Raw genomic sequence first — 25,060 nt, 5'->3', positions numbered from 1 at the left:
GTAAGGCCTTCGAGATATGTGTTTCTCTACTAGATCTGTCGCGTCAGCCTGGGCTCATCATTGGAGGTTGTGCTTCCACGCTTTCCGCGGTCTGATGCGGAGCATGTTACTGGAGTTTCCTTTGGGTTTCTTGTGTTTGTGAATCATCATGCAAGTGTGCATCGCATGTTTTGTACTGTTGGTGCAACGAGATCATGGCCGAGTATGTTGCAGTGTGCAGTTTAGGAGCAGGGGAAGCAAGGGCCGCATTTTCGGACAGTCGTTTTTGGAGGCACTTTTGCCAGGTGTTCGGCTGTCTACGGGCCACGGTGGTCTCACATTTTGCCAACCGTGCTTACACAGCAGGCGGGGAGCATTCATACTTACGAAGCGCAAGAAACATGGGGATGAAGCAGACATACACGTAGAACAAGCGCTTAGCGTTATCGCCTGGTGATGCCGACGCATCCGGTGACAATCTCGCGAAAATATCGGCAAAGGCTTGCTAGGCGTGATAGCCAACGCCCTCATCAATCGTAGCAGCACTATATAAAGAAGTTATGGCACTGCAGGTGCTCAAAAAATGCATTCGTGCTGATCAGGTGTGCCTAAAATGCACCAGGCAATGCTGCACGGTTTTCCCTCAAGTTTCTGTGGGACTGCAATGGTGTCCCCAGCGACGACACTGCCGGTCCCGAAAACGACTCTTACGGTGATGGCAGTGAAGACTCGGACTCTGATTAAAAGTGAGGGGCCGTAGATTGAGAGAAAATTAAAGGGCAGTGTGTAATTCGTGTAGCACCCACATAATGTAAAAATTATTTTTATTGATGAATCTCTAAATTTGCATCAGTTTCCTTCAAAAAGAAAAATTACAGTAATTACAGTAGCTCTTGTCACTCGATATCAGGGACCAGCTTGAAACAGAGCCAATCCACCCCTAATATGTGCGCCGATAATGATGGTCATCTCGAAGGAGGCAGGGCTCATTCCGAATTTTCTGGTGAAATAGACGTTTTGATTGATTGATTGATTGATTGATTGATTGATTGATTGATTGATTGATTGATTGATTGATTGATTGACTTGGTCATTGCATTTTAGGTTACCAGGGGATTGTGATTCAGTGCATGTATCAGCGATACTTTTGCCTGTCTGTAACAACCATGCATGGTGACAGTCAAGATACTAGACGACCATGGGTGGCGTTATTATATTAGGTGCCCGTCTGCTGTAGATAACTTGTTAATGCGTGCTCCTGCAAAGCAGCTCTAATTTGGTTTCCTGGGAGCTATGTACATCGTGGTTTCACATTACATTGTTCCTGTGAATCAATATGATCAAAAAAATGCGAGACCACCAGGAATGATTACATGCAGTATTTCATATATACTTTTTTGCGAGAACTATTGCATAGGGAGCCTTATCGCAAAACGATGTTAGCATATCTTGCTCTGTGTCTTGTCATCAGGATGGCATCTTTGACACCAAGTCTCAGATTTCTAGGTGAACTTAAGCAGAATCTGTATTTGCTTGCACATAACCCACACTAAAAATTTAAAAAATTTTTAGCTAAAGTCAAGACAAAAAAAAAATATTCACCAACGATTACGACACTTCCTAATGCAAATGCTGAGCGCAGCTTTGTGTTGGGGCAAGGCCAACTGCGTTTGAAGTTTTGGCTTTCCGCAAGGTATCGACTACGCCGTAAATCATAATTTTTGTGAAGTAGGACAGCACCCACTATGCCATTATTTGTCTTTCTGCAGATAAGCGAGGTACCCACTGCGCATCTGTAAGGTAGGCACTTTGTTGGCGCTGCATGTGGCTGTGACAATGAAGAATTATGGCTGAGCACTTTGCAATGGGTGGGAAGCATGAAACCACACACTCATGCAATTAACGTTGTGTGATGACTGGTTGTTATTTCACTCTCCTGCCACGCTAGATCACGTATGTTAACGCGATTCCTTGCCCGATATGACGCCTGTATAGGGTCTTTTTTGCAAATGTGTTTCAAGCACCATCGTGGCTCTGTGGTAGAATACTCGACCACCATGCAGAGGGCCCGCATTCAAATCCCATTCGATCCTGGGTATTTTTTTGTCATTTTATTTTTTCGTGTCTATCGGTTACGCCACTGACGGCAACGGCGAAGCCGCTCAACGCAGGAACGGGTGCCTAAGACCTGCACTCTAAAACGCAGCTTTTGGTTTGCTATGGTGGCTTCACAGCAGTGCTTGACAGCCATGCAAAGAAGCTAGCTTGCGGCAATATGGGGGAGATCATTTTTAGATAATTTTGCACGAATCATTGTTGAGGGCGCAGGTTATATGGCAGAAAATGCGAGTGTTTTTACTTCCCAACCTTAACACCACCTAAGTGTCATCCTTTCATGTGTGAGAAGCACAAGCTCCGAATGCATCAGCAATCCTTTAAGGCACAACGATTTTGCGCGCTTTCATGCAGTGTGACACCAACGTTGACCCGTCCGGCAAATTCAGACCTGCCGCCAGAACGCGCAGAGGCAAATGCAAAGGCGGCGATCAATCTGGATGAATCCAAGCCCACTACCAACATCCAGATTCGTCTCTCAGACGGCTCAAGGTACGTTGCACAGGAAGTCTTTGTTTCCATTTTGCTCAAGCCGTGCTGGGCACACTGCGAAGCCTTAGTTTGTTCAAGCTCGTTGACAGGCATTCCCGTTCATAGATAGGGAGTTTCGCACATGGTCCTCTTCCATAGCATGTGTGAGTTGAAGGGGTTCATGTGCACAGTAAATCTTGCATAAAAGGTTGACATGAACAAGCGCATATATTTACGAACAGTACTCATGGATTGAAACGTGAAAATTTAGGGCCGAATAATGCACATACTTTCATTTCCAGCATCTACTGTTTGTGTCATATTGGCGTAATTGTGACTCAAGCACTTTATTCTGAGCCAACATTACCTTTAGTGGCCAGATTTGTAGCGACATGATGTGGTTATCATGAACATTTCCTCATTTATTTCATTAGTTATTTCAGTATGTTGTAATTTGCATTTATATCTTTGTCGTTGTTGTTGTTTTCTGACTGAATGTATACCAGCCAATTGTCAAGATTGTACTTTTTACCGTTTTTCTCACTCTGTTATTTTTCACAATTTATTGTAAAATGTCCCCCTATGTAATACCCTCGTTGAGGGCCTTTAGGGGTATTTTGAATAAATTGTTAAGGTGTTTAATAGACAGCACTCAACGACAATGAGTAATGGCGACAGTCACGGCAAGGCACGAACTCCCTGCGCGAGCGGCGTTCTTTTTCAAGCAACCAAAGAAGACGACCCACTAGAAGGCGCTGGAGAGGGTAACCCATTACCATGTCCCAAGGCTTCTCTACAATTACCCCGGGTACGAAAAGGGAGCCGTCCGGCGACCTAACAGCTCGTCACTATGAGTGGGTCATAGTAGGCCTTGAGGCGCTCCACGTTGACAATGTCGCGCCCTCGACGGCGCATGTCCGAAGCTGGTTCGATGGGTTCAATCAAGTAGTTGACCGGGGATGTGCGCTCGACGACCCGGTATGGGCCTTCGTATTTCGGCAGCAGTTTTGAAGAAAGGCCACTTGCAGCGGTAGGGACCGAGAGCCATACGAGTGCTCCAGGGAGGAACGTGGGTTCAGAAGTAGTGGTGCCATCGCGAATGCTCTTCTGCAGCTCTTGTTCTTGCGTCGTAAATGTCTTGGCAAGCTCGCGACACTCTTCAGCGAGCCTGGTTGTGTCAGAAATAGGCGCGCACTCAGATGGATCCGGCTTGTATGGAAGTATCGTGTCGATGGTGTGCGACGGGTGCCTTCCGTACAGTAAGAAGAACGGTGAAAAACAAGTAGTGCTCTGAGGGGCGGTGTTATAGGCGTAGGTGACAAAGGGCAGAATGGCATCCCAATTGGTGTGATCGGCGGCGACGTACATTGACAGCATGTCGCCGAGCGTTCGGTTAAAGCGTTCGGTTAGGGACTATACACGCACTATCCGCACACCCGCTCCGCATGTGGCGGGTCACCTGCCGCCCGCAAACGGAGGAGGAAAAACCGGAACGACGCCAATCGTCGCACACGGGGTACCGGTTTTTCCTCCTCCGTTTGCGGGCGGCAGGTGACCCGCCACGTGCGGAGCGTGTGTGCGGATAGCGCGTGTATAGTCCCTTAGGCCATTCGTCTGCGGGTGGTAAGCAGTAGTTTTGCGGTGAACAGCATGGCACTCTTTCAGAATGGCTTCCACGACTTCCGATAAGAAGACACGGCCTCGATCGCTGAGAAGCTCCTGGGGTGGACCGTGACGCAGTATGAATCGGTGTAGTAGGAAGGAGGCAACATCGCGCGCTGTAGCCGCTGGGAGGGCGGCGGTTTCGGCGTATCGCGTTAGATGGTCAACAGCGACGATGGCCCAGCGGTTACCAGCCGAAGTCAGAGGAAGTGGTCCATACAAATCGATGCCCACGCGCCCGAACGGACGGTTAGGGCAAGGTAATGGTTGTAGACCTGCTGGCGACACGTGCGTTGCAGGTTTTCGGCGTTGGCAATCGAGGCAGGAGCGAACGAACTTCTGCACGTAGCGATACATCCCACGCCAGAAGTATCGTTGTCGAATGCGGTGGTAAGTTTTGGATGCCCCAGAGTGCGCACATTGCGGGTCAGAGTGAAAGGCCTCGCATATTTCAGAACGCGGAGTGCGGGGTATCACTAGTAGCCACTGGCGGCCGTCGGCGTTGTAATTGCGTCGGTGCAGGAGGTCGTCACGAACGGCGAAATGGTGGGCTTGACGACGCAACGCGCGAGTGGATGGTGTTGCCGTCGGATCAGTGAGCAAGTCGATCAGCGAGGTGATCCATTTATCCTTGCGCTGTTCGGTAGCGATGGTGTGAACGCTGATTGAAGCAACAGCTATGTGAGATACTGAGCAGGGGGCATTGTCGTCAGGCAAGGGAGAGCGCGAGAGGGCGTCGGCGTCAGCATGCTGGCGTCCGTCGCGGTACAGCACGCGGATGTCGTAGTCCTGCAGGCGAAGTGCGCAGCGGGCGAGACGGCCTGAGGGATCCTTCAATGACGACAGCCAGCATAGTGCATGATGGTCGGTGATGACATCAAATGGGCGACCATACAAATAAGGTCGAAACTTTGTAAGGGCCCATATGATCGCTAGGCACTCTTTTTCCGTGACTGAGTAATTGGTCTCGGCTCTGGTAAGCGTACGGCTTGCGTATGCCACGACATATTAGGGGAACCCTGGTTTGCGTTGCGCAAGGACAGCGCCGAGGCCTACACCGCTGGCGTCCGTGTGTACCTCCGTTGGGACCGTAGGGTCGTAGTGGCGTAGTATGGGAGGAGACGTCAACAAACGACGGAGCTTTGCGAACGCGTCGTCACACTCGGACGACCACGAATTTAGGGGTCCGTTACTTCCAGGGAGCTTCGTCAGCGGCGATGTGATGGTGGCAAAGTTTCATATGAAGCGTCGAAAGTATGAACACAGTCCGACGAAACTGCGCAGTTCTTTGACGGACGTAGGTTTGGGAAATTCGGCCACGGCCCGAAGCTTGGCCGGATTGGGAAGGATTCCGTCTTTGGACACGACGTAGCCGAGGATTGTCAGCTGCCGTGCCGCAATTCGGCACTTCTTCAGATTCAGTTGGAGGCCGGCGTTGCTCAAACGTGTCAAGACATGCTGCAGACGTTGGAGATGCATGGAGAAGTCCGGAGCGAAGACGACGACGTCGTCCAGGTAACACAGGCACGTGTGCCATTTCAAGTTACGCAGAACGGTGTCCATCATGCGCTCGAAGGTCGCGGGCGCATTACACAGACTGAACGGCATGACGTTGAACTCGTACAAGCCGTCGGGCGTGACAAAGGCTGTCTTTGGTCGAGCGTCATCGGCCATGGGTACTTGCCAGTACCCCGAGCGTAAATCGAGAGATGAAAAGAATTCTGCTCCTTGGAGGCTGTCAATCGCGTCGTCGATTCGCGGCAGTGGATAAACATCCTTGCGGGTGACCTTGTTGAGCCGTCGATAGTCCACACAGAACCGCACAGAACCATCCTTCTTCGCAACGAGAACAACAGGAGACGCCCATGGGCTGTCGGAGGGCCGAATTACATCGCGTCGAAGCATATCGTCCACTTGCTCGTTAATTACCCGGCGTTCTGTGGGAGACACGCGATATGGACGTTGCCGCAGTGGTGGATGGGCGCCAGTGTCGATGCGATGCGTAACAGCGGACGTGCGGCCGAGGGATGTTTGCCCGACATCGAAAGAATGACGAAATTCATCCAACAAGCACAGAAGCTGCGAACGCTGGACCGACGTAAGGTTGTCAGCAATGGAGGGACCAAATACATCAGTAGGTGACGAATCAGACGTGGAAACAGCACTGATGTTGCGGGAACTGGTACAGTGCGAGTCATCGGGTGCGTCCAGAACTTGTGCGTCTTCAACGGGTTCCACTTTGCCGAGACATTCCCCTCGAACCAACGTAACAATGCGTGGGGATGGGTTGGTAACAGAAATAGCGGTGCTGCCCTGAGTGACTCGCACGGTCGCAAAAGGTACCAGCAACCCTTTCCTAGTGCAGATGCGGGCAGATGGCAAAAGGAGTGCAATGGTGTCGGAGAGACCGGCGCAGTAGACCGACACAGCCATTGACGAGTTTGGAGGCACTTTCGTATCGTCTTGGACGAGGATCTTGCTCACTGCCGATGGACTGTCTGTCGGCGTCAAATGTGAGAACGGTGAGAGTTCGATTTCGGCTGGTGCGCAACGAATTACGGCGTCGTGGCGGGAGAGGAAATCCCATCCCAGGATGACGTCGTGAGAGCATGCCGCAATTATGATGAACTCGACGTCGTACAGAACGTCCTGAATGACGACGCGAGCAGTGCATACTGCTGTAGGATGAATACTCTGGGAGCTGGCGGTACGGAGGGACATCCCAGAAAGTGGCGTCATCACTTTTCGAAGTAAGCGGCAAAGTTTTGCGTCCATAACGGATACAGCGGCTCCAGTATCGATAAGGGCCGATGCGCGAACACCGTCCACAAGCACGTCGATTACATTAGATGGACTTCGCTGAGGGCTTTCACAGTTCGATAGCGTCACAGCCCTTGCCTCCTGGACTGCGACGACTAGTTTTCCTGCTCTCGTGCGACCGAACGAGGCCGCATGGGTGACAGTGACCGACGTCGGGGAGACGGAGAGCGGCGAGTAGCGGGAGGTGGGCGTGACGTCGGCGACATAGGTGGAGGTGGGTCGTAGAATGCACGGCTTGACTGGCTGGTGACAGGTGACGCGACTCGAGGCGGCTGCACACGTTGACAGTAACGTGCCATGTGACCGGCGTAACCGCAAGCAAAGCAGATGGGCCGGTTGTCGGGGGTGCGCCATCGGTTCGCCGGGGTAGGTCCCGCCCATGTCGCAGGACGCTATTGACTGGTCGGCTGCTGAAATGACTGTATGGTGGACTGCCGTCGGGGCCGAGGGATGGCGTCAGCATATGTAGCCGGGCCACCCGCCTCAAAGAACGGAGGTCTAGCGGCGGCTTCGGCGTAACTCATTGGGGCAGCCGCAGGAATTACTTGGGGCGTCCTGGCGACAACTTGAGCGTAACTCTGGGGCGCAGGAGCCGGAGGTTGCGGGTGGTACTCAGGCATGACCTCCGCAATTTCCTGCTCAGTCGCTCGGCGGAGTGGAGGAAGAAGGGTGGTCGACGACTGTTGAACGTGCTGCGGGTGGGCAAAGGCGAGGAGGGAGACCTGGCGTGCAATTTCCTCGCGCACGAATGACTTGACTTCTGCCAGCAACGCGGCCTGGTCAGCTATTGCCGCCAAGCCAGCAAGCTCTGCGTCGCGTGATGGGGATCAACGGGTCATCGAACGCTGCCGGCGGAGCTCCTCGTAGCTCTGGCACAGCGTTATGACCTCGGCCACTGTGCCAGGGTTTTTGGCAAGCAGCATGGTGAAGGCATCGTCGTCAATGCTTTTCATTACGTTCCGGATCTTGTCAGACTCAGACATGGTCCCGTTTACGAACTGCTGGGCGGCCAAAAACGCTGATGACGGCGCTCTTGAAATCGGCCCAAGTCTGAAATCGGCCCAAGTCGCAAAATCGGACGCGTGGTTGTTGTACCACAAGCTTGCTACGCCCGCGAGGTAGAACACCAAGTTGCTTAACTTGCCTTCTTCATCCCATTTGTTGGGGATGCTGACGCGCTCGTAAATTGCGAGCCAGTCCTCCACGTCGGTGCTATCGGCGCCAGTGAAGATAGGTGGGTCGCGTATACGGGGGACACCGGGACATGTGCTCGTTGCGAGAGGAGGCATTTGCTGGGCGGCGTCTTGAGGCATGGTAGATGGCAAGGTACGGGATCGGAGCTCCAGGGGCATTGAATGGGAGCAGAGCACTCTCCACCAAATTGTTAAGGTGTTTAATAGACAGCACTCAACGACAATGAGTAATGGCGACAGTCACGGCAAGGCACGAACTCCCTGCGTGAGCGGCGTTCTTTTTCAAGCAACCAAAGAAGACGACCCACTAGAAGGCGCTGGAAAGGTAACCCATTACCATGTCCCAAGGCTTCTCTACAAAATAAATAAATAGCAGTCATCATGATAAAGAAAAATGATGTCCCGTTTCAACCCTTGAGTACTTTACATGGGTGCTTGCTGTTGGTATTTTGCACTTGAACTGTTCCTATTCATGTTTCAACTAGACTGACAGCAGATGTTCCTCAACTTGCGTTGCATTGTTACAGCATTGTAGTATTTACATGTTGGGCTGCCAGAAGCAGAAGCACTCCCGTAGTTGATCGGGATGTTGGCGTCAGCATCATTGACAATTTTTTCTTAATTAGCAATGCTGAGGCTTTCAGCTGGCAAGTGGAAGCTCAGGTCACTTCACTTCTAGGCTAAGTTCTTTAAGACATTAGCCTCTTCATTATTGAACAGAGTTGTAGGCAAAAAAAAAAGAGATGCAGCTTGCAAAATATTATTTCACGTGGTTTTGCAAGGGTAAAAATGGGTGTCCGCAAATGGGGACTTCAGTTACAAATATGGCAAAAACACTGCTCGTAAGCGCGAATTCTGGCTCTCAGTGCTTCAGATATTTTTTTAATTGCTTCCTAAGACCAAAAGCATAACTTTTGGTCATCGTACTTTGTATGCGAAAATAAAAAAGATGAATTGCAATACTTGGAGCAGTTAGGCCTAAACAGCCACACACTGTGCGGCCTTCCCAATGCTGTTTTGTCTTTGTTTTGTTTGCACACCATCCGCTAAGGTTGACTTCTACTGCTCATTCTTGGAGTTTGGGCAGAGGACACGCTGGGCGACAAAGAGGCGAGCTTGCTATGAGCGACACTGAGCAGTTTGCTGTTGTGTAGTTTGCTCAAGAAGTCGTGTCCACGAACATGGACGCAGCTTGTGAGGAGGTTAAGACACACTCTTCTGTTTTTTCATGACTCCTTCAGTGCTTGCTTCCTGGTCGAGTCTGCCTTGTCACATGCCTTCTGGTGTTGTCGTTGCAGCGATCATGTTGTCCTTGCTATTGTGGGGGCAAGGATAAATTGAAGGGGTGCTGACTCATAATGTCAAAGACAAGATAACGTGTGAGCTAGATGTGTGTGGACATGCACTCGTAATCTACAAAATATGAAAAGCAAATATAGCCTAGAACATATTTCAGATCAATTTTATTTAAGTGCATGCTGCACAGGTAAGCACAAAATGGAGCACCTCGTAACGTCGACATCAACGTGCCACACATGGCATGCGCATCAGTGTTTTATGTGGTCTCGTGGCAAGCTGTGCTTGATGAAACATTTGTAGTCCCGCCTTTTTCAGCGCCCTCTGGTACAGAAACTACGACGGGGTGCTGTTTCAACCTTTTTTACTGTTCTCGTTGATGGCTGAGTGGTCTACATTGTGATGTGTAAATCTCAGTCGTTGCTTTTGCCTTATCATCCTTGCAGGTTGGTGGCCCAGATGAACCACACCAACACTGTTGGGGACATCTACAAATACATTGTGGTGTATCCTTCCTCGTTAACTGGCCTTGTCTAGACCAGAAGCACTCGATGATTGACGTGCGCTTTGAATAGATAGTGTGTGGAGCCTCGGTAAACCTAGTTTTGCCTTGAAACCAAAATGGCAGACCTGAGGCTATTTGTTGAGTCGGTGCAAAGACATTTTGGGTTCACTATACAAGCAGTCATTTGCCATAGTTCATGTAAGGTTGTATTGAATATCGGCAGTAAGCATGGGGATGCTGAAATGCTAAAGGGTAAATACAAAGCCTTTCAGCACCTTACATAAGCAAATAAAAAAAATTTCATGATTTGTACCTAACACTTATACAATATGTGAGCAGTACACATTCAGGCTTACTTGTAATGGTACCGGATGTAACAAGCTTCGATCAGTGCAGAAAAAAAGAAGCTTTTAACATTCGTTGTGATGGTAGCTGGACAGAATACAGTATAGACCGCCTACAACGTAAGTCGCCGGAGTCGCGAATATCCACACTATAAGCGGTACCGCACTGTAACCAAAACAACCTTCTTCAAAGGCTGCACTTGCGCAAAACGTGTTGAGCATGTAGCCTCGCGTGTCCGATAATCGACATATGCGATTTGGGGCGCTTACAACCACTTAAATCTCCGAATGTTCAAAAATTAACCGCCAAAGACCCGCATTGCCAACAAAAATGAACACAGGGGAAAAAAGCGAAGAAAACAAAGTGCCATCGTGGAAATTCGCCGACTACGTTTCAGGCCACCTCGAGGTATGCGCATTACACACAGTGATTCCACTCCTGCGCCAACTGCGCCAAAGTGCGCCAAATTGTATTTACTACGCCATCCTGATGATATCGACGAAAATTGCGCCAAACTGCGCCAAAGGGGGCGATCGGAGATCTGTTCGTTCCGCTTGTTCGTTCTCCTGGGGAAGAACAAGCGCGCTGATTGGCTGAAGCAGGAGATGCCACTCAAGGCCGGGGGGTGTCGCCAATTCTTTTTTTTTTTTGCTTGATCTTTTATTTTTTGGTGTCGTCATATCGCGGCATAACGAGTGGAGTGATCGGAGATCTCTGTTCTCCGCCGTTCGTTCTGTACCCATTCTGGCGGCGTACGCGATTGGCCGAAGCCGAAAAAAACCACGTCTCTGAGGGGCATAGCCATTTTTCTTTTTGCTTGATCTTTAATTTTTTGGTGACGTCATACCGCGTCATAACGAGCATGTCGTCTGCTACAAACGAACGGAGCGCGAGACCGTTCGCACGCGCTCTCTAGAACAAACAAACGGCTTCGCACGGCATGATGCGGCGGTTGCGGCTGCCGCAACAGCTGATTTTGAGAAAATGGCGCTTGCGACGTGTGCTTCTCTTGCGGCTGGAGCTGCGAGATGCGTTTGAAGACATGCGAGTGCGGCGTCGCTTTCTGTTCTCGAAACGAACAGTGCGAACAAAATGAACGGGCCTGCCACTGGGCTGTGGTCTTACGCGCAGGGACTTCTTAGTTCAAAAGCGCTACCAGCTACTGCCACGTGTCATCCCTGTCCTCACTCGTGAACGACGGCCCCAGTGGGCACGACGGCGTAGGTATCTGTGGGTGCTCTTTTATAAAAGCCAGGAGAAGCTCCTTTTGACGATTCGACACCCGGGAGCTAAGCCAGACAATCCGGTGGGACGACATCTTGAAAAACTGCGCCAACCGCTACTTTTCTCTTTTTTTTTTTCCGCGTGCGCGACTTCACATAGCGAACACGTTGGAAAAACTAACACCAATAAATATCAGCGCTCAAACCTATTGCTGTTTCAGAAACTGTTTGAGCTTGAAAAGAAAAACAATATCTTTTCGTATAACAACTGTATTTATTAGAAGGCGAGAAACACTTCGTTTCGAAATATACGGTCCCCTTGCCGAGGACAAACGATGCGCGTCTACTTCCGGAAAGCTCGCCGCTCACCGCTTGACGATTGGCTGTCCTCTTCCTCTTGGCGGAAGAGAGCTGCGGACCGCCCACTTTTGTGACGTAACACCGCCAGAACGAACGCGGAACGAACAGAGATCTCCGATCCCCCCCCAAAGTCTCGGGTTTGGGGGCGTCTATCACCGGCAATCGCACGGCCGGCGCGTCAGAACATGTGCAGTTTGATCTTGGGGCTGCCAAAGTCGCAACCATGGACCAAGAATTATTCCGCTGAATAAATAGCGCTCGCGCGTGCGTCCCGAGTAAGCCACGATGCCATGCACGGTGCCGACGCAGCTTCTGTTCTGCAAGTCGGCTCGACAGCAAAACGCGCTCTCCGCACAGGCTCGTGACGTCTAGGCCTATCGGTAGCGGGAAAGTGCGACGGCGGTTCATCGGCGGACGTCGTCTGTTCTAGAAACGCTGCTGATAGCTCGTTTCAAGCGTCGTACGGCACGTAAGGAACGCAATGTTCAGTTATAACTACATGTGTGCTGCTAAAATGTCTGTCAATTCTGTTTCCGGACATCGCGGAATGAAATCTGGGATCGCTAGCAGTAGATATATGGGACAATATCGAATTTTCCTTGCTTCGCGTTTATGGAAGAGTACGCGAACGGTGGAAACGCGTTCACACTTTTCCTCAGATATACTTCATCCATGGATCTTTATTCGGAAGAGCTTTTTCGTAATTGCTTATACCAGCACGTCCGAGTTTGTAATCACTCTACGGTAAATACCCCCTAAAAGGCCCTGCCCTTTCGAGCTCACGTGCTAGGGTTCCAATTCGAATTTTGTGCTTGCTTTTTAAAAATGTCGTCTCATTAATAAAAGCATATCTCCTGGTCGGAGCAGCCGCAAGTGCGTAGCTGTCAGTAGCGGGCCCGTTGCTGACGGCCCACACTGAAGCGGCTACCCCATGTTACACGTCCGCCCCTCGCTTTCGAGGGCGAATAGCTGACGGTTAAAAAAACTCAGTTTCGCTTAAGGGCGAAGCAATGAATGCGATACCAACAAATTGTATTGTTAAATGAAGTAAGGCTAGCAGCTAACTATTTTGGATCCGATCTCGCGTAGCTCAACAAAACACTGGTTTAAGGGAATATGGCCGCTCCAGGAACCGAAGCATTTTCTTGCTCTGAGTTCTCTAAACACGAAGTAAGCGTTGAGAGCACAGCAAATTTACGAGCCGTCTCCTCACGCCTCGAGATAGCGCGCGCGCAAGCGACTGCGCCCTTCGAACGATGCGGTCCCCTCCCTCCCCCCCCCCCCCCCCCCTCCGCTCCCCTGGCGTCCTTTCATGCTCCTTACGAAAGACGGGTGGGGCGTTTCCTCTCTGTTTGATGAGCAATCGACGGCAGGCCCGCACACGGGAAGATGTTATCTCATGCGCTGTCCGTGCGACGGAGACAGACGGCCGGCTAGTTTAATCTCCGCTTCAGCCGCGTTCGTCGCCACCGCTCGCGAGCTTTTACCCGCGGCTAGAATGCGCGTGGTGATGTTATTAATTTGGTCTTTATACAGAAAATTACGGCAATAGCGACGGCGAAAATCCGCGGCGAGTGTCCATATAATTATCACAATAAACATTTTAAAAAAGTTGAGGAGCCATTTCACTCTGTGAAGTGGATGATAAGCGAAGCTGTTTCGCGCATGGCAAAGAGGTGACATGGTGGAGGACAGTTTGGTATGTAAGGCCAGGTTGTTAACGTTCAATACGCAATATTAATGCGAAAGCCTCAGATGCTTTATCAAACACGAAAATTGACCGTCGGCGGCGTGAATCGATTGATGCAAAAAATAATCATCATGTGATGCCGTCATCATCACGTCGTAGATCGTCAAAACTTGTGACGTCATCATGGCGTCATATATCGTGATGTCACGTGATGAGGCCATCACATGACATCGTCGCTTTACAATGCTTCCGTAATCGGTGCGCCGATCATGGAGCTAGCGCAAAACCAGGTGAGGTGCAGAAAGCATGCAAAGAAGGAGGGGGAGGATCAACCCGTCGATCGAGAAGAAAAATAATCAGGCTTTCGCCTTGGAGTTTTCTTAGGGGAATGCATTAGGGATAGTTTGGCTCTTTGGCATTGAGGCACTGTTGTACATCACGGTGTTTGTCTACAATGTCTGCTGATAACCACATAGATGCATTTAGAGTTATTTCATAAAGTGCAATTTTATTGATCTGGTATTCTGTTTATTTGCTAGTGTCGAAAATAATCGCCGAAGAGGTTAATCCAGAACACTCAACTGCATGAGCCTTTATTTTTCATTAGCGAGTGAAATATGGAGTACTCCTGAGATGATTTTTTCCATGAGATTTGCAATGAATCGAAATATTTCTAGCCTTCATAAGAGCCCCATAGTAATATTCCGGTGCTTGAATGTTATTGCAATATGCTTCTGTAGTGCACTCAGGCCAGGATGTAAAATTCGCTGCTCCAGTGTGCTCCGAGATGCAAAATTATCTGCTCCAAAGTGCTTTAAGATGAAAATTTTGCTGCTCCAAAGTGCTCCAAAACGGAAATATTGCTGCTCCAAAAATTGCTCCAAATCAGAAGTCCTCGGTAGCATCACTGATTACACAGAAACCATGCCGAATCGCGACCGAAATTTCACGTGCTGAGCGCGGTACCGATCGTTCGATTTCACGGGCGCACACGCGATGTCCAAGACATTGCAATCGAATCCGAAACCACCATTCGAGAGTTGCTTGTGGCAACCATGCCCTCGTTTTCATTAACGATATGATTCCCTTCCCTTCAAGTGCAGCTATCGCAAAAAGTTTCGTTAATTCCGCACCAAACTGCAACTTTTATCGCCCGCGACCGCTACCGAAAAGCAACCGACGCTGATTAGGCCTAGCCTGCGGTTTAGCATGTTGTCGCGGGAAGTTTGTCCAAGATAACATGAAGGTCGGACGTCGAAAAGATTGCACTCAAGCACTAACCCAAGAACAGCGCGTGTGAAACGAAGCTTGTGTTCGCGGCCGGGAGATCAACGGCGACAAAAGCCGCCAAGCTCGTTTAAAGGGGTACTGACAAAATTTCGCGGCCGAGATAGCCTGCTGGATCGATTCCCGTGTACGTGCGTGTACCATCTGCAAAGTATTGACAGCGAATAAAGCTTGGAAGGTATTTTATATGAATTTTGAAGTTCGCAAGCGCGATCCAGCATTATAGGCCGCACCTGGTGCATTGACACCCTCGGAGGTGACCCGAGGTGACCCCACTACTTCCCCTACGTAATTGTTGCAGCCGATACAAGTTATGATGACGTCGTAGCCGCCATTTCTGTTTTGACGCGCTTCCCGACGAATCGCTCCTCGCTAGCGGGTCAAACCTGAAGTGATTCGCGACGTAGAAAATTCCTTCCATCCCCGCCGCAAGAAAATCGTCGCCATCAGACGACGATGAGCCCGACGACGACAGACCGCGCGGAAATGCGTCACTGTTCTGTGTGCTCACGTGACCGAGCGTTTCACTCGCTAGGTGGCGATAGTTGCACCCGGCGGCTCGTCATTTTTGGAGCTCTGTCAAACCGAAACTGAGGCTGTGTCGGTAATGAGGAGCTTGTAATTAATTATCTGTCGCGCGCTGCAGCAAACGATGTGCCGTGTTATGACTAACAGGCCCCCAGCAACACATTGCAGCAAAAAAAAAAACGCGGGGCGAAAATTTTTGTGTCAGGACTCGTTTAAGTCCGCGCACTGGCGGAAAAGGCGACAGCTCGCGTAATGAAGCCGCAAAACTTTTCAATTTGCGGACAAGGTAGCAAACGCGATCTCTGTAGCAAGTGTGATAATGACGACGCTTTTCCCGACAGGAAACTTACTTTAAAGCGCACATGATGAGGACGCGATCGTACATTCCACACGGAACGCGCTGCCGGCAAGCGGCCGCGTAGCTTTGCCGCCGCCGGTGCAAAGACTACTCTGTCGCCTAGGCAACCACCATCCTTCCCCACTCGGCGAGCCCGCACAGCGCTGCCGCAGTCTTTTTCCTCCCTCCGCCCCTCGTTCGTTCACTGTGCGTGCCCTTGCCCTTCATAACGACCTCGTCGCTCCCTCCCCAGCGGCATACCTCCTTTGAGAACGGCACTCGCTACCGCGTTTGTCAGAAATATTTTCCCGCAACAGCATTATAAACGGTATTTCATCTTGGGGGACTGCACAATAAGCGGTATGCGTATACCGTATAAACGCGTGTAAGGGCCGCACCTTTTTTTTTAAGAAATGAGGGCCAATTTTCAGGGTGCGGCCCATACACGCGACATTTTTTTTTTAAGTAAAAACGCACCAGTTAGTGAACGAAGAGCGTTTATTGCAGTATATACAACATTTCTTGCGACATACGTGCTCAATCGTCGTCACTCCGCGAGTCCTCAGACTTGGAGTCCGAGATGAGATGGTGTGCTGCGAAGCGCCGTCACCCTACAAGCAGTCATCTTCCGTTCCATCCAAGCTGTTAGATATCCCGGCGACTTTAAAACTTCGGGACACAATGTCCGTCGACACCGAGCTCCACGCATATAGGATCCACCCAAGTACAGTCACCAAGGCTAGTCCCTTCACACGCAGCATGTCCGTTGTGAGTGCAAGACCATCATTCCACACTTCAGTCACATAGCGGAGCAAGTCTTCCAAATCGGGAAACTTGCACTGCTCTCCTCGGAAAGCGCGCTTAGTGCTGTTGGTGTTTCGCAAGGCTTCTTTTTGAGCACACCAACGTCGAACATACTTCTCGTCAACGTTGAATTTTCTGCCGGCGGCACGTTTCCCATGCTCGAGAGCATACTCGATCACCTTCAACTTATAGCCAGCAGTGTAGCTATTCAGGTACTTGCCCATCTTGCCGAAACGTGAACGCCGTGTAGAAAACAAGCTAGCACGAAGGTCATCGAACAGTGCAGAGAACTACAGCAAATGGCTGGCTGAACTAGGGTCCCTAGAATATTGGCTAGTCTGCCGTCCGCGGAGGAGAGCGAGCACGCTTACCGAATGATGCGGGTGGTGGCGCTTCGAGCAGTCCTCATGCTGGGGAGCGGCGCTCCGCCGACCAGCTGCGTGTCGCCGAAGCGCGGGCGCACGTTCAGCATAGTTCAGCTAGACCATTTCTTGCAATATTTTTTTTTGCTGCAGCGTAATTGTGCCCATGGCAAATACTAACCGGTTCGATTAACAAGTTCTCACGTGCCTTCGTGCGCAAAGGCTTGCTTTGCCGAGGCACATGTATCAATGGAATGCATGGTAGTACGTGTGTAGGTTGTTTCTCAGGTGGAACGGCACCAACTGACATTGAAAGAACCAGTTTACTTTTTTTTCAAATATTTTATTGGCATGAGCATCAAAAAAACAAAACTAAAACAGGGAAACGAAAGTGGTAATGAAAGCAAATAAATATGAAGAGTTGCACAGGTAGGGAAATTATTTACATCTTCTCATTTTCAAATGATTCAGCTGCTCTTTTTTTGTTCTCTCATTGTTAGTGGGCCTTCACAAAAAACCGCAGCCGTAGAAGAATGTAAAACTTCACTATTTGGCAAGTAGTTTGCTGTGCATGCTCTGTGCATGTTAGTGCAGGCAGTTGTACCCACGTAATGAAATCGGCAAAGTCGAGAATGCTTTGCTCGTCTAGCACACTATTTAATGAGAACTAGCAGACAATAATGCCGGGGAAACTATACGGGATGTTATTTGCAGTAATTAGGATATAAATGTGAAGAAAAGTCCCTGCCGGCGGCAAGTTATCTTTTCGTCCACTTTACTTTCTTCACATTTATATCCTAATTACTACAAATAACATCCCGCACACTTTCCATGGCATTATTGTCTGTTAGAATTCTCATTAAATAGTGTGTTTCACACACACACAAAAAAAAACGAGCCCCTAAGATCGAGTCATCTTCTTTGCTCGTGTAGCTTATTTACGCTGAAAAATGTCGTGAAGCTGTTCTCAAGGGCGGTTATAATATCCTTAAGAGAGCCCGAAGGGTACATCAAACCTCAATTGTGGAAATTTGGTGTGGATTCAGAAGAATGATCCACAGCACCGCGCTTTTCCACAGAGAGCAGCAATGTACACTCATTACAGGAAGTCTTCCTCAGGATCTTTCTTACTGTGTACCCTGCCACACCATAAATAAGCATTTCATGGCTTTTTGCCGTCACAGAAGACGCGTGGTCCGACGAACTGATATTGCGCAAAGCGCTTGCAGTGCATGTTGAGCATCACCAAACATTCCTCCATCAATCCAGTACAGCAATCTTGCTTTCCGTTTGTACCTCAGGAAGAGAAGCCGGAGCAGTGATAACTTCTGGGGCACAATTTCCTGATTTATGTGGTTTTGCAATGTTATAAAATGCTAGCGAACTATCACTAAAAATGCTGCTGCAGTCGGATTGTCATTCGTTCCCGGCCCCAGATTGATCAGGTGAGGTCCACGTAGTCCAGCAAACACGCCGTTGCAGTTGTGGTCGTAGTGACACAACGGACAATCCGCAGCACTACAACACAACACAACGAACAAGCAGGCGAGAGCAATGAGCGGGTGACATTCCGAAAGCGCGCAGCGCCCCCTGCGGGGTCATTTAGAAAGCGTCAACCTCTCCCCATACGGTGCGCCATGCGGACGGTAGACTAGCCAGTATTCAAGGGACCATAGCTGAACTGCACAAACCGAACAACGCGAACGCCATGCCAAAGTTGGTGATGCTAATGCCGATATGGATAGTGCCGATAGCGCGTTTGTAAGAGATGTGAGAAGCTAAAGATAAAATCCTGCTTTAACCTTTAGTTGGCGGGTTTATGAATACTAATAAAAAAGTTAACATTTTTAGCCCACTTCACGAACATCTTAACACGAATAAAATCCAAAAATGTATATATTTACTCTGGTGACGATGATGATGGTTGCGCTTCCTTGCGCCATCTATTGACTACGCCTAGAAGCTTACGCGCGCGCGTATTTTGAATACGTATTGGTTGAGGAAAGTGTGGGTGCGGCCCTTACGCGGATTTTTTTTTTTTTTTAGAATATGCACTTCAGAAAGACTGGGTGCGGCCCTTACACGGGTGCGGCCCTTACACGCGTTTATACGGTACATGCGGTTCTATGGGAGGGTAAACGGGAGTCGAAAAAGACCGCATTATAACCAGTCCTGCACTATATGCGGTTACGTTATGAGTGGTCTGCACTGTAGAAAGTTGTGGATTGGAAGCTTGTATAGCACATGTTACTTCAACCGTTTTGTAATGTTCTAGTGCCAGTGCTGCCAGTGATGGTAGCACTCCAGTATCATGGTGTTACCATCTTACCGTATTTACTTGAATCTAACGCGCACCTTTTTTCCGGAAAAACGAGTCCAAAAATCGCATGCGCGTTAGAATCGAGTACCGAAAAAAAAAAGAAACTCGGTTATCGTATTGCCATCGACATTTCAAAATGGCCGCCTCTACGCGCCTTGGTCATTTCTGCCATTTTTTCAGTTCGTACGTGTGCCGAGGAGATTGTCATCCCGTTCTGCGTTCGCATCGACGGCATCGAAGTGCCGACTCCAAATACTCGACGAGTGTACCACGATGCCGCATTTAAAAGAATAGTTATTACATGTGCAGAGAGACGGACGGAAATCGGGCCGCATCGCGGTCGTTCGGATATAGTTCGGAGTTCCCGAAACGTGTGTGCGAGACTGGCGCAAACAGAAGCAGCAGATTTTTTACAGCAAAGCTTCACGAAAAGGTTTCAGTGGACCAAAGCAGGGCCGGTTTCCCGAAGTCGAAGAGTGTTGACAGCGACAAGGAGTTGTCCGACAGCGACGAGGACTGATCCATTACGCGACTCGTATCGCCGCCGTAGTGGTGACAGTTTTAGCGGCAAGGCCCGCTTTTTGACTTTGTGTTTTACTTTTTTGAAACTTCAGTTCTTTAAAACCCAAATACTTGTTCTTCTGAATGTGCGAAGTTTGACTCCTACGGTCTTTTTTTGTTCTTTTCTCTCACGAAAAATGGGTGCGCGTTACAATCGATGTATTACTTTTTTTTTTTTTTTTGGTCGCGGAAAACGGGTGCGCGTTACAATCGAGGGCGCGGTAGAATCGAGTAAATACGGTAAGCCATACATTATTATACAGGGTGTTTACCAGCCTGTAAAACCTGGAAAAGTCGGGGAATTCGGACACGTCTGGAAAAGTCTGGGAATAGTCATGGAATTTCTGAAAAAACCTGGCCAGGTCATGGAAACTGACAGCAGTCTGTGCGACCGTCACAGATATAATCTTTACCTTTGATCAGAGCTTGAGAAGTCTCTCCTTTGGCTGCAATGACAGTGAACGCCTAAGCAGAAGCATCAGTGCATAACTGTGGCTTCCACAGATCACACGGCATATCTCAAATCCCAAGCACGACATTACTCACGCCAATTAAATTTGTGCACGTTGGAGAGGAAATAGAAGGGACGGTTGGACTTATCGGATGTTGAAAGAAAGAAGATAACTGGCTCTTGTGAAAGAGCTTGAATTGTAAGAAGCAAAAACTGATGGAAGACACACGGCTTCAGGTCACTATGGTGCAGAAAAAGATTGAATCTTTGAAACAGCAAAACCATTGCCTTTGCAAGTAAACCAGCTTTTCTGTTCGTAGATGCACTGTTACTGTGTCTTTTAATATTTTATTTATTGTAAAGGATGCTTCCAGCCAAGGGAATGCATTGACCTGTGTTTTTTTTTTCTTAGGTTGTCACACTGTCGCAGTGACATGTACCCAACTAGGCTTTTCCCTGGACACCATGCCATAGATTGCTTCCACATTCTTTTAACAGCACAGCTGCTCTAGGGCTAGGCCTGACGACACATAAGTGTCCACACCACGTGTCACGCTCCGGTCCCCAGATACACCCAAAGATGGCATAACTACCTCGGTTGCAGACAAAGTGGTAGCTGCACGGTAAAACGTCGAAGGGCGGCTCGAGTGTGAATAGTGCCTAAAGTTGCCGTAGCAGAGAGTGTGTGGCAGGGGCTGCCGCACGTCCTTTCCCGTGCATCTCTACTCTACAAATAAATGTAATCACAGACACCCACACAAAATCGCCAGGGAAACAGAACTGCAGCTCCGCTCTTTGTACAGGTTTCACATTGGATTGGTAGGTTTTTTTTTTTTTTTTTAAAGGGGTGCCGTTATGTCACGAGCCATTTCTCCTTGACCAAGCGATTGCAACCCAGCGCTCGGCCCGAGTACGAGGCAGCAACCTTCATGCTGTTGACAACGTTTCCGCACAAGGAGCTAATGGACGAGAATGCAACGCTGAAAGACGCAAACCTGCTGAACGCAGTCATCGTGCAGCGCTTGAAGTGACGCCCCAGTCCGGTGCCGCCGATGCAATCAGATGTACAGCTAGGCCTCGGGTCGCCACATGGTGGCCACAAGGAAAACAACAAAGATTGAAAGTGTGGCCCATGCAGCCACTCACTTTAGGTTGCTTTAATAAAGGTCGCGTTTCTACATGTTTCTAAACTCGTTGCTATGTGCGATCGCAAGTTGACTTCTCTAATGTACAATAAAAACAAGGTTTCATTTGTGTTCCTCCTCTTGAGAGTCTTATTTGAAAAGAACAGCAGTGGCGAGAAATCACTGCTTTTGCAAAGAATGCCATTAGTAATAGCCATTTGCAAATTAGTCGAAATGTGGTTTTAAGCGAATAGTTTTTTTTTTTTTCTGCTCATTTCTCACACAAGGAGCTTTCTAGAGATCACGTGTCTCGGATGGCCAGCTGCATAACTTGAATACTTCACTTTGGCTTTAGTGCAGCTCTCGCCAGAAAATTGTGAGGTGATGTCGACATCTTTTGACCACGGGAGGGAAGAGGGCGATTTACACGTGAAAAATTTTCGCGGTACGTCAACAATTTGACAATATTGGATGCACTGACAAAGGAAACGCAGCCTACCGTGGCAGCACACGATGCTTCTGTCCAAAATGGGAACAAAACGCGCCGGTGATTCAACTGTTGTGTATCGAAAGGGGCGTGATATGTGTCTAATTGGCTGCAGTAATGAATCGTGACCAATTTGTACTCGGCGCGAAAGCGTTTCTTGGCAAGGTTTGCGGAAGCGTGACCTAGCTGGCGTTCGCAAAAGCCGCGTCCCGAAAGCACGTGACCTCTCGCCGGAAGTGACGGCGGCGCAAACAACTGCCGCAGCAACCTCTTGCAGCCGCGGCGGCGTTGGCTAGGTTGGCGAAAGCGCACACTGAGATGCAGTCGCTGCTTAGAAGAAAGGAATCGCTGCAGTATGCTGCAGCAACCCTCCGTAACAACAACCTAGTCATAAGAAACGCTTTCGTGCAACAGAAGGCCGCATGGCATCCTGTAGCAAAAGAGGTACGTTTAGCTACTCAGCAACGGGCGATTCCAAATGTTGTTTGAAGGAGTGCGATTGTCCATTGGTGCGCCGTAGACCTCGGAAGCCACGCTCCGTGTTTGTCTGTTCGATCGCTGCACAACCAGATGCCGCCACAAACGCGGCCGTGCTTAGGCCGTGCTAGGGAGTCTGCATGTGCGCGCCTCGGTTAGGCGGAGGCGCGCACATGCCGGCTCCCTAGGCCGTCCGCTACAAGCAGTCGATTACAAGAGTGACCTCTCAAAACAGGGGCGCCTGAAAAAAATCACAGCATATCCACGGAGTGAATGATGATGAGTGGGCGAAGCTGCGGAGGTTCATCGGTAAACCGTGAATCTTCCGTGAATTCTGCCCAGTACATCATCACCGACGTGAGATCGGGCGCGTTTATACTAAAGGTTCGATGAGAGTTATGACGTCTTGCAGCTCGCTTTAATTTTACATGTACGCTGTGAATTTTCATTGTTTAATCACGCACAGGAGAAATCGCACACACGCACTACCTTGGAGGTCAAAATCCAGTGCCTATATATACGGGGTGGTTAGTGAACGGTTGTGCAGCGCGAGCGGTCGGTTTTTCAATCAAGACGCTGCCTGCGTCGGCGCCGCGAGGCAAGATAGGGTGGGGGGCGTAGGAGAGGAGAAAGAGCGGGAAGCGTAGGAGAGGAGAGTGCGATACATATCACGTACTGTCTCAGCGCATTGTCCTTAGGGAGCCTTCATGTGTGCACGCCCCCTCCGTTTTTAAGACTGGTTATGGGAGAGAGTGAGTGGAGAGGGGTAGAGGACATGGGGAATGGAGAGGAGGTGTGTGGAGAGGGTATGCGCAGTAAGGGTGGTCACGCCGCACACCACCACCACCGGGCAGATACTGCCGGCTGCCGGGAGATACGCCGGACAACGGAGACGAGACAAGGTTAGACTAAGAGGAGCTACGCCCCTAAAATCGGTGCGCGGTGCGCATGTTTAAATCCTTCACTTGGACTGCTTAATTAAATGAGCCTGTTAATGATCTGAACTCCCGAAGGAATTAACTCACGCTACAAGCTAAAATGTGTTCGTAAAATATCGCCAAAAAGTTTCAATCCACGCCCCTCTCATTTGTGAGCAGAGGCGATGCCAGGATTTCGGAATTTTATTCCGGCGGGTGGGGAGTCCGATGCATAATTGAATCCACGGAGGCGACAGATTCTTTGCGAGAAGCATTGTCGAAGTCGTGCATTTGTACAGCAATAAATAGTGCGAAATTATAAACACAGGGTTGACAAAAGCTTTGTTTTATATGCTTGAATGAGCGAAGGACGCAGTAATTAAGCTTTCACTTGTCAGGTGTACTTTCTGGTCGAGCAAAAATTAAAACACTATTATGTAGATAGATAGATAGATAGATAGATAGATAGATAGATAGATAGATAGATAGATAGATAGATAGATAGATAGATAGATAGATAGATATCTCGTGAAGAAGCGGTAACGCCGAAAGGCGTGCTTGGAGGCACTTTCTCTTTTGCATGGGCAAGACCCCGCAGCGCGGAGAACCTTCAAACGGGTCACGCTATGGCATCTCCTTTTGTTTTTATTTGTTGGCGTCTCCGCACTGGCTAGCCTCTCGGTACTTTCGGCCACTGTCCTCGAAAACCCTAGCATATGGTGCTATCACGCGATGACCACAGCCGCGACCGATCGGTGGCCGGTGGTCACGACAGCGCGACGCGCATTGTTCCTGCAGGGTCTGGACCGCGGTCGTTTCGCATTTAACCGTTTATGTAGTGGGTTTTTGGGTTGTTTGTTTTGTTTGCCAAAAGAAAAAAGGCATTCGAATTGATAGGAGAAAAAGTTGTATGCCAGCTAAAGAACATTCAAAGGTACCGTATTTAAACGATTGTAGGTCGACCCATGTGATCTAAATGTGAAAGGTCGACTTACAACCGAAACGAAAAATCAGGCACGCTGTGGCATGGTTAAGATAGTATATTTACGTTCCGGCTCTGCCTGCAACATATACCGTATTTTCTCGTGTATGACCCGCATCCTCAGCAGTGGCGCAGCCAGGGGGGCACACCAGGCCCTTGCCCCTCCCCCTCCCCCCCCTTTTTTTTGCCGTGGCACACATAACACAAAATGACACTCGACCACGTCGGCCTGCCCAGCCCCCCCTTCAGATCAAGGTCGTCACCCCCCCCCCCGAAAAAAATTTCTACCTACGCCCATGACCCTCAGCAACGGTTCGCAAAAATTATCTAAAATTGATTGCCGTGAAGCTAGCTTTTCTGCATAGCTTCGAAGCACTGTCGTGAAGATACCTTTGCACACCGGAATTCAAGTTTTTTTTCAACGACATCGTAAATAAATTTTGTTTATAAAATGCGCTTTTCTTTTTTTCACATGTTATGTTAAGGTGGTCGACCTACATTCGAGTCGACTTACAATCGTGTAAATACGATACTCTCTAATACGTGTGCGAACTGAGGGTTGGGGGGAGGGGAGGCTGGGGCGTAGCCAGACAATTTTTCCGGGGGGGGATTTTGTATAGTTTACAAAAGTATGGTTACCCTCCCCTCCGAATCCATGCCAACAAGTTCAGGTTGATATTCTTTTAACATATTGTTGTATGTTCTTACGTGCGTTTGTGTGTGTGCGTGTATGTAATGTATGTATACGCTTGCAAAAATGAACA

General features: G+C 49.3%; 1 protein-coding gene across 1 annotated transcript in view; it reads left to right on the top strand.

Annotated features, from left to right (window-relative positions):
* Window positions 1-21,570, top strand: part of LOC119406012 (NSFL1 cofactor p47) — a 43,102-nt gene extending 21,532 nt beyond the window's left edge. The window contains exons 7-9 of the mRNA XM_037672861.2: window positions 2,449-2,586; window positions 9,983-10,042; window positions 21,208-21,570. Coding sequence (XP_037528789.1) covers window positions 2,449-2,586; window positions 9,983-10,042; window positions 21,208-21,340 — 331 coding nt within the window. The 3' untranslated portion in view covers window positions 21,341-21,570. The remainder of the gene's footprint in view (window positions 1-2,448; window positions 2,587-9,982; window positions 10,043-21,207) is intronic.
* Window positions 21,571-25,060: the final 3,490 nt, after the last annotated feature.

The sequence above is a fragment of the Rhipicephalus sanguineus genome, chromosome 9 (genome assembly GCF_013339695.2).
Source record: "Rhipicephalus sanguineus isolate Rsan-2018 chromosome 9, BIME_Rsan_1.4, whole genome shotgun sequence".
Taxonomy (NCBI): Eukaryota; Metazoa; Arthropoda; class Arachnida; order Ixodida; family Ixodidae; genus Rhipicephalus; species Rhipicephalus sanguineus.
The sequence above is the reverse complement of the archived record's forward strand: the minus strand, read 5'-3'. Positions and strand labels throughout refer to the sequence as shown.